The sequence below is a fragment of the Natator depressus genome, chromosome 10 (genome assembly GCF_965152275.1).
Source record: "Natator depressus isolate rNatDep1 chromosome 10, rNatDep2.hap1, whole genome shotgun sequence".
NCBI lineage: Eukaryota > Metazoa > Chordata > Testudines > Cheloniidae > Natator > Natator depressus.
Genome location: NC_134243.1, coordinates 41,548,957 through 41,567,624, shown reverse-complemented (window position 1 = coordinate 41,567,624; position 18,668 = coordinate 41,548,957). Strand labels below are relative to the sequence as shown.

General features: G+C 42.0%; 1 protein-coding gene across 9 annotated transcripts in view; it reads left to right on the top strand.

Moving 5' to 3' along the window:
* NEO1 (neogenin 1) overlaps positions 1-18,668 on the top strand; it is a 520,914-nt gene that overhangs the window by 204,748 nt on the left and 297,498 nt on the right. For all 9 annotated transcript variants that reach the window (XM_074965871.1, XM_074965869.1, XM_074965867.1 and 6 more), the window contains exon 2: positions 7,582-7,899. In XM_074965871.1, the coding sequence (XP_074821972.1) occupies positions 7,582-7,899 (318 nt within the window). The remainder of the gene's footprint in view (positions 1-7,581; positions 7,900-18,668) is intronic.

Genomic DNA, 18,668 nt, shown 5'->3' with positions numbered 1-18,668 from the left:
AATAGTTAAATGAAATATTAAAAAAAAATTTAAATCGACTATGTCAGCCAGGTCAACATGAGAAACTTAAAATATTGGCTTCTGCTGCTAACTAAGTTGTCTTCACCTTCATTTTCCTGTTCATAATCTGGAAAAGAAAAACAAGCTTTCCTGCTTTTTCAGGTCCCAAACAATTTCTCAATTTGGAACGAATTAGTCCAAAGGAAGAAAATATTCTTTCTACACTGGCAGAAGAAGCTACTGCTGTTAAAAGTGAGATTATCACTTCAACAGTCTCTGAAACCAAGTGCTTAAATGACTTCCACCCGTTCACTGGTGTGACTTTCTTTAAAACATCATCAGCAAACATATTTCTTGAATGGGTCACTCTTAGCTCTGAAGTTTATTATAGTTGGCACTATTGAGGGATGATTGTTGGATGTCCATGTCATAGCCAACTCCTCTTCCTTAGCAGTTAAGGTTTGACCCTGGTATCGAGTATTGAGAATATTTGCAAGAAAATGAGCTGGTGATAGTTCTTGTCCCATTTGGTTTTTCTTAATGCTTGTAATTTAACTCTGTCATTGCATATTTCTCTTTTTAAGATCTCACTCAGTTCCTTCCAGATTTCAACAGCGTCAGCAATAAAACAGCTATTTCCCTGCGTTTTGTTCAAATTTGCAGAGGGACAATAGGGTTGCAGTCTGTTATATCTCACCTCTCGAAATTATTTATTTTAAAACATTTTTGCTGTTAACAAGCATGTTATCTCTGGAGACACAAATCACAGTTTGAGAACTGCAAAACTAAGCATCTCTGATGGTATCTTCTACACTGGGGTGGGCAAACTTTTTGGCCCAAGGGCCACATCTGGGTGGGGAAATTGTATGCTGGGCCATGAATGTAGGGCTGGGGCAGGGGATTGGGTTGTGGGAGGGAGTGCAATTTGTGAGAGGGGGTTTGGTGTGCAGGAAGGGGCTCAGGGCAAGGGGTTGGGGCGGAGCAGGGGTGTGGAGTGTACAAGGAGGCTCATGGCAGGGGGTTGGGGTGCAGGAGGGGTGCGGCAGGTGGCTCAGGGCAGGGGGTTGGGGGCTCAGCAGGGGGTTGAGGTGCAGGAGGGGTGTGGGGTACGGCAAGGGGCTCAGGGCAGGGAGTTGGGGTGTGGGGTGGAGGAGAGGTGCGGGCTCTGGCCTGGTGCCACCACTTACCTGGAGTGGCTCTGGGGTGGCAGTGGTGTGCACTCGGGTCAGGACAGGTTCCCTGCCTGCTCTGGCCCCGCGCTGCTCCCGGAAGTGGCTGGCACCACGTCCCTGCGGCCCCTGTGGGAGGGAGGGAAGAGGGCTCCATGTGCGGCCCTTGCCTCCAGGCACCATCTGCCGCAACTCCCATTGGCCAGGAACGGGGAACTGTGGCCCCAGGAACTTCGGGGGACGTACCCACAGGCGAGGACAACGTGCGGAGCCCTCTGCCCTCCCTCCCCCAGGGGCCACAGGGATGTGGTGCTGGCTGCTTCCGGGAGCGGCGCGGGGCCCATGGCGCCACGGGGGTGCCAATCCCGCGGGCCGGGTCCAAAGCCCTGACGGGCCGGATCTGGCCTGTGGGCCATAGTTTGCCCACCCCTGTTCTAGACTAAGCACAGAGTCCAATTGGGCAAATAGACAGATTAAGCTAAATAATCTATAAAATTGGGTCCCTAATCCATGAACTATTGGAACTAATTTACAAAACTTTTCTTAAACATTTCATGAATATATTGTCTCATACTATAGAATTAGAATTTCTAATCCCTATTCCATGATAAGATATCTTTGAGCTATAATGTATCTTAATTAAAACTATCTTCAGACAGGTTTTTCCTCAAAAACCGTTTTATCAAAAAGTCTGATTTTTTCAATTAAAAAAAAAAAGATTTTTATCCACCCTGCTATCCACAATATACATGCAGATAAGACTAAGGAAAGGCTGGTCTTACCAAAATGCCAGAAATCTGACCCAAAATACCACTTTTCATTGGTGAAGCCAGTTTGGTTTCCATTCAGTCCTCGGTTTCTCTGGACTACCAATAAGGATCCTAGAGAGACAAGGTCGGTGAAATAATCTCTCTTATTGGACCACTTCTGTTGGTGAGAGAGACAAGCTTTTGAGCCACACATAGCTCTTCTTCAGGTCTGGGAAATGAATTCCCAGCCTCACAGCTAATACAAGGTGGAACAGATTGTTCAGCATAAGTAGTTAACACGTTCTAATGGACCATGCAAGCTGAAGTGGCCTGTTAGCACCCCTGCAGTCACAGGACAAAAAAGGATGGGGGAGTGGGTTACAGATTTTAATAATAAGCCATATATCCAGTGTCTTTATTATGACCATGATTTTTAGTGTCCATCAGAATTATGAATTTAAGCTCCCAGGCTTGTTTTTTGAAAGTGTTTTGCAGATTTCCTTTGAGGAGGACTAAGAAAAAAAAAGAGTACTTGTGGCACCTTAGAGACTAACAAATTTATTTGAGCATGAGCTGCAGCTCACTTCATCGGATGCATGTAGTGGAAACCAATCATTTTTCTGTGAGAGTTCACTAGAGACCATAGTGATCGTCTGATTTTACCCACATAGTTATAATTGGGGGGCATTTAGTGCAGTAGATGAGGTATACCACATGTTGTGATAGGCTTGTGTGGGTCCCATAGATCTTGACAGGTGTGTTGTAGGGCATTTTGATCATTGCAGAAATGGAGATACATCTGGAGGTTTTGCATCTGTTGTTATGGCAGTCTGGTGATGGATCCTGGTCTGTATGGAGGTTGCTTCTGATGATGAGATTGGAGAATTGTTTGAAGGCTGGAAGAGGGGGTTTAGGAAAAATTTCTTTCAGGATGTGGTCACTATCAAGTATGGGTTGTAATTATTTAATGATAACCTATGTGGGTTCCTGTATGGATGGTAGGTGACAACTAGGAGCGTGAAGTCAGAGGGTTTTTTTTCTTCCTGTTTTGAATCAAGTTCTCTTGAGGTATTTTGGTGGCCTTTCCAAGATGCGATCTGCTTTTTTGGTGGCGTGTCCTTGTTTGGTGAAGGTGGTTTTAAGTGTGTGAAGGTGTATATCCTGGACTTTCTTCTAGGAGCATATTCTATGGTATCTGAGGGCCTGGCTATAGATAACAGATTTCTTGGTATGTTTGGGGTGTTTACTGGATCTGTGAAGATAAGTGTGGTGATGCATAAAAACAACAAGGAGTCCGGTGGCACGTTAAAGACTAACAGATTTATTGGAGCTTAAGCTTTCGTGGGTAAAAACCCCAGTTGTTCAGATGCATGGAGTGAAAATTACAGATGCAGACATAAATATACTGGCACATGAAGAGAAGGGAGTTACCTCACAAGTGGAGAACCAGTGTTGACAGGGCCAATTCGATCAGTGTGGATGTAGTCCACTCCCAATAATAGATGAGGAGGTGTCAATAATTCCAGGAGAGGCAAAGCTGCTTTTGTAATGAGGTAACCAGTCCCATGGTGATGCATGTTTCTCTTGTATTTACTTGTCTGTAGGATTCGATTATTGAGCTGACTGTGGTGTCCAGGAAGTTGTGGAAATGTTCTAGAGAAAGTTTGATGGATGGATGGTGGTTGTTGAAGTTTGGTGGAAATCTGTGAGGGAGTTTAGGTTATCTGTCCAGAGGATGAAAGTGTCATAGATGTAACTGAGGTATATTGTTGGTTTTGTGCTGTATTTGTCCAGAAATCCTTCCTCAAGGTGGCCCATGAAGAGGTTGGCATATTTGGGAGCTATCCTGGTAGCCATGGCTGTTCCCATGGTTTGGACAAAGTGATTGTTGTTGTATGTAAGGTTGTTATGGGTAAGGATGAAATAGGTGAGTTTAACAATGTTTGGGGTGGATCTCTGAATGTTCTCCATTGTCTTGTAGATATTTGAGGTAGGAAGGCATGTGTCATTGTAAGGAATGTTGGTGTATAGGGAGGTGACATCGATGGTGGCAAGAATGGTGTTGTGAGGGAGGTTGTTAATGTTGCAGAGTTTCTGGAGGAAGTCAGTTGTGAAAAGACATTATGTGTGCGCCTTGTCTCAGTTTGGCATTGTTGTCTTGTCTTCAGCCGGCAGATGGATGCTCTTGGCTTCCTAGAAGCGTCTTGTCAGATTCCTCACTTTGTTCCCCAGCTAGGTATGGAAATAAACTTCAGTGTTCGTGCTTCTGAATCAAGTTGCCACATTTTATATTATACCCTCTTATTTTGTGGTTAAAGGCTCTGGTGGTATTATTTTAAATTATATTAGCATGATACCAGCAGTGTGATTTATTATGTGTGACATATCCTGCTTCCAAATCCTAAGTGGAGGGGGAGAAGCGCTTTCATGGTCAAACAAATAGTTAAGGCACCCTATTATTCTTTCCTATTAGCTGCTCTGAAAATCTTAAGACCACTCTTGCCACCAAACCAACATTATAATAACTGTTTTATTAAGAGATCTTGATTTGGTTGTCAGTTTCTGTCGTCCGTCCCCCCCCCCCCCCCCCCCCCCCCCGCAAAAATAATTTCTTGCTTTCTGATGAGTTTTCTCTGGTAGAAGCTATGATATGATGAAGCGGTGATGATGAAGCTATGATAAGAGAAAGTGATACTGACACACAGTCCTCTCTATGTCGCTGACTACACTAGGAATATAGTAATTAAAACCCATACAATAGAATATGAATATTAATTATAGAAGTTTTTGAGAATAATTTAAAATGGAAAGGTAATCATGTTTACCCTTTAATTAATGTAGGAGTAAAAAACTGTACGATGGTACCACATTATATGTTAGACTCAGAATTGGATTACAAATAATTACCAAAAAAGCAGACTATCTTGTCCCTTGAAGTCTAATTTCTTAATGTTTTTATTTCATACTATTGCAAATAAGACATCAGACTGCTCTCACTGGTATCCATATATCACAAAAGGTCAAGGAATAAAATAAATGTCCTGAAAGACAATACTATCCTGTTCCTATAAATATACTAAAGTAGCACTTAGCCATTAATGAAATATTTCATTCAGTTAGAGAGTGCATTTTTAAATGGTGTATGTCAGTTTGAATCTGGAAGATAATACTTTTGATAAATCTTGAAACTTATTATTTAGACCTTTTTATAGTAATGAAGTGATCAAAGTTGTAAAACACATTATTTATAATAATATAAATAAACTGGAATCTATATGACAAAAGACATTTAATTCTGTTCTAATTTTTTTTTTACATTCTACAGAATTAAAGTAAAATAAAATGTGTTAACTATTTAGAATTGGCCGTGACACACATCTGGGCAAATTGTTACACTCTGCCCACAACATTTAACTTCGAATTATTAGAGTAATTTATAACTCCAGTCCATCAGAGTTATAAAACCAAAACTTACTAAAAGTTATTTTAGAGAGATATCAGTAATTAGATTCACATTGACTAAGATTTCTTTATCTTCAAAAGAGCAGATGAACTTTTATATTTGCAGCCAAATATAAACACTTTAAGTAGAAAGTGATGCTACAAAACCTGAATTTAACTAGATTTCAGATTGACTGTCTCCCTTTAAGAAACAGTGTGAATTGTCAATAGAAAAGTGGGAAGTCAACCAAATAAGACTACTCAAATTGATTAAGGGTTTCAGCAAAAAGATAGGTTGGCAAAATGGTTAATTATAGCTAGAGAACTTAAAAGGAATAAGAGGTGTTTTAAGAGAAGAAAAAACTATGGACAAAAATAGCTTTATTAACAAAGGAGATAAAGTTAACAACTTCTTAAAAACAAGCCCCAGGCAAAAATTTTATCCTCACAACATCCCATGAGGTAAGAAAGAACTACTACCGCCTTTTATTTTCCTGCTTTGACTTATTGCCAATACAATACATTGAACTTCGTATAATGGCACCAGTCATTGAACAACAATTCGTGTTCCAGTATATTATTGCAGTGAGAATGGGTTTGCCTTGGCATGCCGTATATCAAATCTTGTCACAAGTTTCTGATATAGTGTCCAAATTTTGTTGACTGTCCACAGGAAACTTGTGCCCTTGTTGCCAAGAAGGCCAGTGGCATTTTGGGATGTATATGTAGGGGCATTGCCAGCAGATCGAGGGACGTGATCGTTCCCCTCTAGTTGACATTGGTGAGGCCTCATCTGGAGTACTGTGTCCAGTTTTGGGCCCCATACTACAAGAAGGATGTGGAAAAATTGGAAAGCGTCCAGCAGAGGGCAACAAAAATGATTAGGGGACTGGAACACATGACTTCTGAGGAGAGGCTGAGGGAACTGGGATTGTTTAGTCTGCGGAAGAGAAGAATACGGGGGGATTTGATAGCTGCTTTCAACTACCTGAAAGGGGGTTCCAAAGAGGATGGATCTAGACTGTTCTCAGTGGTAGCAGATGACAGATTAAGGAGTAATGGTCTCAAGTTGCAGTGGGGGAGGTTTAGGTTGGATATTAGGGAAAAAAAAATTTCACTAGGAGGGTGGTGAAGCACTGGAATGCGTTACCTAGGGAGGTGGTGGAATCTCCTTCCTTAGAAGTTTTTAAGGTCAGGCTTGACAAAGCCCAGGGTGTGATGATTTAGTTGGGGCTTGGTCCTGCTTTGAGCAGGGAGTTGGACTAGATGACCTCCTGAGGTCCCTTCCAACCCTGATATTCTATGATTCTATGAAACGATATTAAACTTGGATTTAATAACAGCACTGCAGGGCATTAATAGGCCTTTGGCGCATATTTTGAGTGCTGAAAGGGTTAACCAATCAGTATGTATGTTGGGTGCCTGAACTGGGGTTGGGGCAGGGGATCCTCGGGGGGGAAGGGATGGCGCGGGGGGGTGGGGCCATGGTTCGGTGCTGGTGGCTTCGCCACTGTTAGGAAGCTTCCACTGCCCCTGATGTATGTCTTGGCAGCTAAAAGGTTAACTTTTTAATCCTAAAGTTTCATAAAACTAAATTTGTCAAAAGTGGGATGATTGCTGGTCGAGTGGAATACTACCTCTTCCCCTATTAAAATAGTTATTGTGGGATTCTGGGAAGGATGAGGGCAAAAAAGCTTAATTTATAGGCCAAGCTTAGTTATTCTTATAGCATGTCAGTATGTTAAATTTTTTCCTGTTCTGTCATAGGGCTTAGTAGAAAGTAACTTGGACATATAGCTGTTCTTGATGGCCCTTTCTCTTTCTTTTTATCTTGATCCCAAGTTGGTCAGGCTAGCACTTTTGACTTTGTATCTTTTCTTTTGGGATTATCCTTGAACCTTTAATAAATATGGTTTTCCATAAAGTATTTCACTTGTCCCACAAAAATTTCAGTGTTGCGTCTCAAATCCGTAACACAGTTGTCCACTCAGGATATCTCCTGTCAATAGAAAATACTGGAAACCTTGAATTTTCAACTTGCTAGAACAGAAAAATGACATTTCCAAACTATTAAGAAATACATTTACTACTGTAAGAGTTATGAGTAGTATGGCTCACTAGATATTCTAATATTTTTATGTTCCCCATAAGAAACGTCTCCTTATATTAATAACTATTGGAAGGGTAAACAAACATTTCCAGATTTTACTTATGTTTTGTAGGGTCCACCGTGAGAACCTTCACTCCATTTTATTTTCTGGTGGAGCCAGTGGACACGTTATCAGTTCGAGGGGCTTTTGTCATACTGAACTGTTCAGCTTACTGTGAGCCTTCTCCAAAAATTGAATGGAAGAAAGATGGGACTTTCCTAAATTTGGTGTCAGATGACCGGCGCCAGCTGCTGCCAGATGGATCTTTATTAATAAATGGTGTGGTGCATTCCAAGCACAATAAACCTGACGAAGGATATTATCAATGTGTGGCAACTGTGGAAAGCCTTGGGACCATTGTAAGCAGAACAGCAAAGCTTACAGTAGCAGGTGAGTCCTGCAATTGACTGCATGATAATGTTAATGTGCATGTGATGGGATCCCCAGGGTGCAGCCTGGGTCTGCGGTGCCTCCTTAACTCTCCAGCCTGAGCTGTCTCTCACAATCCTTTGCTAGTGACAAGCAGCAAAACCCTCCAGGCACTGTTATCACTCAGCACAACTGCATGTGGAGCCCCACACCCAGCTAGATTGCATGAGCGCTCCCAGAACCATTCATGAATCACAGAGAAAGGCACCAGCTGAATCCCCCCACCTCCCAGCCTTGTACCTCAGGAATATACCGTCTTGCACTGCTCAAGATGAGCAGTGCAAGTTTATTAATTGGTTTACCACTTCATCAATGGAAAGTGGATATCTGCCAGCCTTTGTAAATGTGAGCAGATCTATCAAACACTTTAGGCAAACTCACTGGTAAAGATAAACAGTAAAACAATTTTATTGACTACAAAAGGTAGATTTTAAGTGATTATATAAGTCCCAGGTAAAAAGTTAGAGTGGTTACCAAAATAAAATAAAGTATAAGCACGCAATCTAAACTCTCATCTCTGTTAGATTGGGCAACATCTAGATTAAGCAGTTTTTCTGACCCCACTAGATATAGAAGTTCATAATACACAGCTTTCACCCTTGAAACCTGGGCCAGTCTCCCCTGTTGGAGTCTTCCGTCTTTTGAGTGTCCTTGTTGCTTGCGGCATAGGTGGGGGGAGGAGAAATGGCCAAGCATAGGGACCCTTGTGTTCTGTTTTGTACCCTCAGTCCCATGTGCTTGGAGAACACAAGTTCAGGCATGTCTGGTGGGCATTGCTGAGTCCCCAGGCAAGGTCGAGCAATTCCCTTGGTGTCACCTTGTGCATGTGAGTCACTGCATTGTAGCTCCCTTGCTGGATAATAGCTGTTCAATACCCGCCTGTGAATTGGTTACTTTCCTTGCTGTTGTCTCCTAGAGAGCTAATATCTGGCCGATTCCCGAATTTATGTTTTAGTGGCAACCATACAACACAATCTCATAACTTCATGTGCACTAATTATGTACATATTTAGATAGGTTATGATTTGCCAAAAGTCATTGTTCTTTCTCCTGATACCTCACATGGCCTTCTTTCTGGAATATCACAATTATATATAAATAAGGAATATGAGGGTTACAGGGCACTCCCCCAAGGTATAGAATGTCACAGTGCACTCTCTTCTGTAGAAAAGGAGTACTCGTGGCACCTTAGAGACTAACCAATTTATTTGAGCATAAGCTTTCGCGAGCTATAGCTCACTTCATCGGATGCATACTGTGGAAAGATGAAAGGTGTGCATCCAATGAAGTGAGCTGTAGCTCACGAAAGCTTATGCTCAAATAAATTGGTTAGTCTCTAAGGTGCCACAAGTACTCCTTTTCTTTTTGCGAATACAGACTAACACGGCTGTTACTCTGAAACCTCTCTTCTATAGGAGGGAGATGCTTTGGAAGAAAAGACCAAGTACTTTGTCACTTGCTAATTCAAGTACCTGGCTAACACAACTGAGAAGAAATATATATGTTAAAGAATCAACATCCCTGTCCCTTCACTTAGGGGCTGAGAGAACTCTCACCCAAGTTTTTTAGTCTCTAAGGGGACCTCTAGCTAAACGAGGGAAGATGAGACTTGGTATTTCTGATATTTCAAAGGTAATAAGCAGAAACAGAAGTGTTTGAAAGGAAATAATCTGCCCAGATTTTTAGACCTTCTTTACAGATGCAAAGAAAACACAAAAAGCACAATCCCATTTATTTTCCTTTTGGTGGTCACCTTTAAGGTCATGTCTAATTGTCTTCAAAGTGTCTTTGGGACTAGAGAACAGAGATAAGGAACTTGTTGGGGAGGGTTTGTATTCTCTAAATATGTCATGTTCAGTTTATAGCTGGAGCCCTACCAAATTCATGGCTATGAAAAACGCATCATGGACCATGAAAACTGGTCTTTTGTGTGCTTTTACCCTAAACTATACAGATTTCACAGGGGAGACCAGCATTTCTCAAATTGGTAGTCCTGTCCCAAAAGGGAGTTGTAGGGGATTGGCCGCAAGGTTATTTTAGGGGAGCCACGGTATTGCCAGCCTTACTTCTGCTCTGCCTTCAGTGCTGGGTGGCCAGAGAGTGGCGGCTGGTGGCCAGGCACCCAGCTCTGAAGGTGGCGTCCCGCCAGCAGCAGCGCAAACATAAGGGTGGCAATACCATATCAGGCCACCCTTTCGTCTGTGCTGCTGCTTGCAGAGCTGGGCGGCCAGAGAGGGGCAGCTGCTGACTGAGGGCCGAGCTCTGCAGGCAGCAGCTCAGAGGTAAGGGTGGCAATACCACACCATGCCATCCTTCCTTCTGCGCTGCTGTTGGTGGCGGCTCTGCCTTCAGAGCTGGGCTCCTGGGCAGCAGCCGCTGCTCTCCAGCTGCCCAACTCTGAAGGCAGCGCCGCAGTAAGGGTAGTGGTACCGCAACACCCCCCCCCCGGACCCCTATAATTGTTTGTTGCCATTTATATTCAGACATTGTCTCTATTACATTATTATGTGGTATTGTGAAAGACCAGTAACAGTGGAAATAAACAACTGATTTTTCTCCATCTTACAGAGTATCCCTGAGTATCCCTGAAATGGGAAGTATATTCCTATTTATTTATTTATTTATTTATTTGGAAATGACATTAAAAGCAATCCCAACAGTTTTATCTAAAATAATTATAATCTAGCCTCTTCTCACTGAGTTGTGGTATTTGATTTTGCTGAGTTCTACACCAGATCATTTACACTGTGTGGCATGTCCGTTCTCATTTTCAGTGCAATGATTATGAATATGTAAAGTTAATAGAGTGAGAAACAGAGAATTCAAAACACTTTTTACAATGTCCAGGCCTTTTTTCACCCTTTGTACCGTTCTGAACATTCCCGTGGTCTAGGGCTGGAGGTTCTGTGACACGATCACCTGTAATAAACTTAGAAATGCTGCTGCACAGGCAGATTTTTTTGTTTGTTTGCACTCCTAAAGCTACACTTGAAAAGAAGTTTGTAAGCACTGGCATGAACAAATTTGTCCACTCTGGATGAGGCCATTGTAATACAAACGTTTACCACACAAACCTTTTTGAACCCCCACACCCACATTCATGTCTTAAAAGAATATTGATTGTGGGTGGAAACATTTGTTAGAAATGCATATGGAACAAAATATCACTTATACATTTTTTAGTGGTAAGTGAAATTGTGTCTGGAGCTGAGATCTTGCATAAGGCCCTAGCCTTTGAGAGAACAAGGATAGAAGTGGTGGTGTTGAAGTATTGGCACTTGGACACAAAAGATTGGAGTTCAATTTCGACGCTGCCACAATTTCCTGCGACCTTGGGCAAGTTGCTTAATTTACCTGTGCCTTAGTTCCCCATCTGTAAAATGGGAATAATACTTCCTTTCTCCCACATTTTGATTATATTGTTTATTTAGATTGTAAGGGCTCCCTACTCAAATCTGTCCACTGTGGATGAGGCCATTGTAATACAAACGTTTACCACACAAACATATAATACAAATAATTAAAGTTGGGTAGGTTGGTCTTAGGTTAAAGCTTAGGTTAAAACTTCCCCAAGGTACAAACTATTTTACCTTTTGCCCCTGGACTTTATTGCTGCCACCACCAAGCGTCTAACAAATATGTAACAGGGAAAGAGCCCACTTGGAAACGTCTTTCCCCCCAGAATTCTCCCAAGCCCTACACCCCCTTTCCTGGGGAAGGCTTGAAAAAAATTGTCACCAATTTGCATAGTTGAACACAGACCCAAACCCTTGGATCTTAAGAACAATGAAAAAGCAATCAGGTTCTTAAAAGAAGAATTTTAATTGAATAAAAGTAAAAGAATCACCTCTGTAAAATCAGGATGGTAAATACCTTACAGGGTAATCAGATTCAAAACATAGAGAATCCCTCTAGGCAAAACCATAAGTTACAAAAAGACACAAAAACAGGAATATACATTCCATTGAGCACAACTTATTTTATCAGCCATTTAAACAAAACAGAATCTAACGCATATCTAACTAGATATGCTTAAGCTTATGCTCAAATAAATTTGTTAGTCTCTAAGGTGCCACAAGTACTCCTTTTCTTTTTGTATTGCTTACAAATGGCAAAACTGCACGTGAGTAATGCAGTGCAGTGATTGTCAATAAAACACTTATGCTACACTACATTGTGTACCCCGTATATGACACATTCTACAGACACTATGCTTGAGTTTTTAACTTAAAAAGAAAATGGTATTTTTCAGAACCTTCTACATGTAAAGCCAGGCTGGCTATATGCTGTGAGTATATAGGCTTTGAAAGGAGTGGTAAAATGTAATTGATACTGTCAAGGCTGATTGCCCACTCTGGTGCTTCAAGTGTAGAAGCTGGGGGCCCGCAAGGATTCTGAAAACTTAATACTGGCCACTCCAGACTTGTATTAAACCTCCAAGGTTACAGATTCTCTTTGACCTTAGATGGGTAGATGCTGCCACCACCCAAATGCAAAAAACCCCTTTTGACAACCGAGAAAGGCACACTTGGGAATTCCTTCCTGTGGGGTACCCTCAAGCCGTTTCACCCTCCCTCTAGGGAAGAGCTGAGGAAAAAACAAAAACAAAGGAAATCAGCTGTTGCCACCGGCTAATTAAACAACATATGCACAAACCTCTGAGGATACAAAAACACAAAACAAAAACCCAATCCTGTTCTTAAAAAAAGGTAAATTTTATTAAAAACAAAAGAAAGAAAATACATCTGGAACTTAGGCTTTTGCTAGATTTTAAAAAACCCACTTACAAAAATTAAACATCAAGAATAACCTTCTTGAGGTCCAGCTTAATGGTTACAAGCGAAACAAAAGCATTTGGGGGTTAGCACAGAGGAGTCCACAAGCCAATAAGAAATAAAAGAAATAACCCTAATTGCATCTTCGTAGACGTTCCCTGATTTATTTATGTATCTGGGGTTTCAGATAAGCAATTCCTAGGTATGATTTGATGATTTTTCATACCTGGTTTAAAGCTTCCTACAGCATAGTTCAGCCCTGTTCCTGCTCAGTCTCTCCTCTCTCCGGAGAACAACAGACAGACAAAAGGGGAGTCTTGTTTCAATTTTAAAAAGTTCTAGCCTTCCCATTGTTTCTTTTGGTCAGGTGCCCACTCACTTCCTCTTTACCTATGCATGCAGTCAGACTTTTTAACCCTTTACAGGTAAAGCAAATAGAGAACAGCTACCAAGAGGGATTTTATGGCTGGCTGGTTGGCTGGATGTCCATAAAAGGAAGCTACCCCCCGACTTCATTTATCACAGATACATTTTATAAATATTATTAAATAATCTAAAAGTGTTCCCTACATCATAATGTCACACATTTAATGATCTGCCAACATTAGAAACAGATGCCTTATACCATCTATATAACATAGAAAATATCAATAACTAAAGTAAGGTGTTGCTGCTGATTCATGCTTTGCATGTATTAATATTATATGCAGTGCTGATAAGATCTATCTGCTTAGAAAAGCTTTGTAAAATATCATTTAATTCTCAGTTTCTGAGTTTTAAATTGCTTTGACTGTGACTGAATGTGTTATTTTAGGGAAATAGACTTTTGGTTGCTTGCTTCCTTTTTGGCACAGTGCGATAAACTTGTCATTGTGGCACTGAACAATTGATGATGTGATGCCAGGAAAGGTTTGCAGTGGGTTAGACTGTGTGCTTTTAGAGAACCTATTCCAGATGTGAAAATAAATTTGGTGCTTAGTCTTTAATTCACTTTCAGGTGAACTTCAAGTATTTCTATTTATTCTTTCTATGTAAGATTTAGGTAAGCCATCTGGTTATGCTGGGTCTCCAGTAGAGACAAAGCAAACAAGATGAGGTGCAGAAATGCAGTGTTGGGTTGCATAATTTAAAGATGCAAAAGCTAAGTTTCTTGCAATAACATGTACTCAGCCACACTGCACAGTCTGTATTTTTGTGGTGTCTTTCATGATATATATTTCTCTCAGTAGTACATTATTATACATTGAACATAGAAAATAGGAACGTAAAATATACATGTGTGGAAAACAGCTAAGTTATTGTTGTACAAACTTTAAATTGTGCCTTTCCTGATTCTCTAACTTTAACTGTGCAACCTTCATTTTGCATGAATATAGTTTTTTAGGTTTTTGTAAAGGAGAGAGAAAACATGGGTACATTTTGAGGAGGTACTGGTATATTTCTTGCACAATAAGTGCATATTTCTTTAACTGAAACAAAAAAATCGCGTGCGCTTCAAAGTGTGTATACTTAAGCGGTACTGGTTTAATATATTGAAGAATCTCACTGACTTCTCTCAAATCATTCAGGAGCAGTTTAGCACTCCATCCCCTAATCTTGGATGTTTGGGCTGGAAGTCAGCACCAGGGCAAAAATAGAGGCCTATGCAGAACAGCTCTCTTGAAGTGTACTCTCAAGACTGAGAAAGTTTCATTGCTGCTAAAGCGCACACTTCCATTTTCATACTTTGATAACCTTGTTAAGTTGGAAAAAATCAGAAATTAACTAAGCATAAATAAAAAAAAAAAAAAGCTGAATTAATTTTGCTTAGACCAAAAAAATTTAAAGTTTGCCATGGAGAGGGTCCTTCCAAAGGCCAGTGCTGTCAAACACCTCCTGGTGTGTATAGATTTGGTAATGAGTTAAAATCCAAAATGTGTGGTGTGATAGACCCAGGCCAGTTGGGTACAGCTGAGTAGTAGAAGGTAGATATACTGGCCACTGGATAAGCAGTTTTCTGTTCCCTGACTGACCAGAGCAGGGGCTGCTCCAGGCTGGGGTGGACACATGACTCCAGTTAGCCTGCAAAGAGTCAGTTGAAGCTGTTAGGCCAATGAGAACACCTGACTCCAATTAACCTACAGAGTGTCAGGTGAGGCCGTTAAGCTAATGTGAACATCTGACTCTAATTAAGGCACCTCTGATACTATAAAAGGCTCACTCCAGTCAGGCTGAAGGGAGCCAGAGGAGAGGAAGTGTGGCTGAAGGGCTGGGTAATGAAGACAGCCTCAAGTCACTGGAAAGGGAGCCCTAAGGAAAGGGTGAAGAAGGCATTGAGAGAGAGAAGCGGGAGAGCTGTGGGGAAGTGGCCCAGGGAACTGTAGCAACTCTGGTAGTGAAAGGTTGGCTTCCAACAGCTGCTGCATTTATTGTCCCTGGGCTGGAAACCGGAGTAGAAGGTGGGCCCGGGTTCCCCGCAACTCGCCACTACAGAAACACCTCCTGGGAGGGGAGGACAGGCCCCTGTCAGGACAGGAGGCTAAACTGTTCTGGAATAAGCCCGTAGGGACAACAGAGATGGTGGGAGTTCGCTCACCAACCTCCTAGCTGGATTATGTTGAAAATGGCTCAGTAGGCTGTGACCCTTGCCTCTAGAGGGAGAAGGGCTACGGAGAGGGTCACAGTGAGCCTCTGAGGCTAGCGTAATCTGCCAGGAAGCACGGGACTCACTGAGACAAGGTCGGAGCTCTGCCACAGTGGGTAATGGCCCCTAGTTCTGAGACTTGACCCCCCCCCCCCCACAGGGTAACAGCGGTTCAGGCTTTTTTGGAAGACTGACGATAAACCTCCCCAAAGCTTCTTTACTGCCAGGTGAAGAAAAATGAGGCAGAGTCCCATGCACTAAACCAGTGGTCCCCAAACTGTGGGGCATGCCTCCCTAGGAGGGCGCAGAGGAATGTTCGGGGGGGGGCGGGGAGGGAGTGCCACCCAGCCAAACTCTGCCCCTAGTTCTGCTCCGGCCTCCGTCCCAGCCGCCTGGACACTAAATGTGGTAACACGCAATAACTAGTCTCGTCCACCACTGGGGGATGGGAAGTAGGGTTGCCAGGTGTCCGGTTTTTGACCAGAAAGTCCAGTAAGCAGTGCTGACCAGACACTAAAAGTCCGGTTACATGCAGTAACCGGCCTCTGCCACTGCAGGGTGGGAAGCACAGCAGCTGGAGCCTGGAGGAGCTGCTCTCTGCTCAGCTGCTTACAGAGAGAAGTGGCTGGCTGGTTCCTGGCCAGGTCAAGCCTCTTAGGCAGAGAGGTTGGTGTGTGTATCCTGTCCACCCCCCGTCTGTCCCACTGTGACCCGATTTCCCCATCCTGACACCTTGCTCTGGGGACTGGCCCCTCCTGCCATGCCGCGATTGGGCAGGCAGGCAGGCTCCGCGTCCACTCTTCCCAGCCCAGCTCTGCAGGTGGCAAGTGAATCCTGGGATGTGGGGAGCGAGCAACAGGAGCAGGAGTGAGCAGTGGGTGGGATCAGGGGAAGAGGCGGGACAAAGGGTTGGGCCTTGCGGGGCAGGGTGTCCAGTTTTCAACAGTTAGAAAGTTGGCGCCCCAAGTAGGAACAGCAGCAGCTGCTTCTTGCCTGGAGGAGCACTCAGGGACGGCTCTGGTGAGAGAGATACCAGTGGCTTCCCTGTCTTGCTCTGAGTGTGGCTCCCCCTCCCCCATCCTGCCCCATTCACACCTCTGCCCCCAGAACATGGCTCTGAGGGGGGGAGTGAACCGGTTGTGGGGGCACAATTGAAAAAGATTGGGGACCACTGCACTAAGCAAACCATGTCCTGCAAATTATTCTGTACTTTCTGGTTTTGGAAACTTTTCCAAGTAGAAAGCTTATCAGCTGCTTGGTGATACCATGCTGTTGAAGACCCAACCTCTCAAGTTGCATGCAGTCAGTTGGAGTGCTAAATGGGTACAATTTTCTAGGTGGAAAAGATTCCAAATGATTTGTTACTTTAAATCTTCCATTCTAATGCTAAATATTTTTATTTACAAGATGTTGAACCAAGGTCTTCATGACCCGTATGAGTTGATTAGAAGTACTAAGATCTTTTCCTCCATGTTTTTTTTTAAATTGGGTACTCATGCAATTTGCAAATATGGAGTGGAAGTGATCAGGTGGTATTATCATCAAGGGGAAGAAAAGGCACTTATGGGGTGGAATGTTTACATAATTTAAATAACTTGACTTTTTTCCAATCATTGATTTATATCAGGTTGAAGCTTTGTAAAACTAATGTGAAAATGTGTGCTGCTGCAGCTTCAGATAAAATTTAAAATGATCTAATCTAGAAATGCCATTCTTTATTTTTAAAATGCCACTATAACACTGTAATAGGCAGCAGACAAAATAAACTGACAATTAAGGCTCCTATCTCACTAGCGCTTAGCAGGTCACATGAATCGTCTCATTGACTTCAGTGGGGCTGTTTGTGCTTAAAGTTAAGCATGTGTGTAAGTTTTTGCAGCAGCAGGTGTTAAAAATTAACTTTTCTCTTAGTGGCATAAAATTTGTCACTTCAAAACTAAATTGCTTCCGCATTCCAGGCACCTACAGTTACTTGGACTTTCAGTGTGTTAACAAATTTAGTGTGAACTAATTTATAAACAGCCAACATTTACAAAAATAGATATTTATATGGACGTGTGTCCATATTTAGGCACCTAATTGACTTAAGAGAACAAGCCCTGTTGACTTCAGAACTGCAAACCCTGAGAGATGAGTATAGTCTTGTTGAAACATTTTAGCTTCTTAACTTGTAGAAGTTCAGTATATTAATAGGTGGTGCTGGTTGCAAATATAGCCTGGGCTATTTGCTTATTAATTTGTGTTGTGTTTAATTAAGGATGTTAATGAGACTCTAGAATTATTTTTTACTGTGCAGATGAACATTTTAAGTGTGCGACTTAGTAGAAAAAATCTCTATGTAAAACCTAAAAATTCTACCAAAATTAGGAAATAAAAACATCAAATACAAACTATCCACTTTAGCAATAAAATGGGAAGAAAACTAAGAGCTAGCAACATGTAAATATAAAATCAGTTTAAATAAAATAAATTGATTTAAAAAAATTGATTTTTGTTACATTTTTAAAAAAAATCATTACATTTTATGCCCTCCCTGTTTGGTCAAGCCTCGGGATGTTAAACAAGAGTTCAGAGAAAGTCCAGATGACAGTGCTCGGAACATAAGTGCCTCCCTCATCTTCTTTACAGCTCCCATGGTTGTTATGGTGGATCTGAACTAGTGGCAGCAAGTGTGGGAAAGTCTAGGGAAAAGGCTAGTGTAGATAAGGGGCTTTCAGTTCTTTATCACAATATCAGAAGATGTAGATGGAAAAAAGTTTTATTATAGTAGAGCTCTAGTTCTGCTATTGTTAAAGTTAAGAATGCCTTTGTGCTTAAAGGTTGATGTCTCCACGTGTTGTAAAATCTGCATGTTTACACTGATTGCTTTGAAATTTGGTGTATCTCACGAAAGTAGGTTAGTGATCTAAATCTGGGGTCATTTGATCCATGGGTTCCTGAGATACAGCCCCCACTGCATCCCAAAGAAACCCCCATCTTTTCTTAAGTTTGCTGGAGTCTATCAATGTTTTTTTGCACGGACCTAGGGATCGAACCATGGTTTTGATCATGCCCCAAATGGTCTCAATCTCTCAACATTTACCCCAGCTAATGCATGACATTCTCATTTGTCCTTTGAGGGAGAAACATTGAAAACATTATTTGAAAGAATTTAGCTCTAGATTGGCATGTGCCAAATGGATTTCACTGTGCATGTGCAGACAAAGTGCCCAAAAGGTTTGCTAGCCAGTCATGACTCATAGAAGCTGTGTGGCTCAAGGCGATGTATTATGGCTGTTGAACCTGAGCACACCTGGGCACTGTAAATTCAAATACAACCTTGTATAGAAATT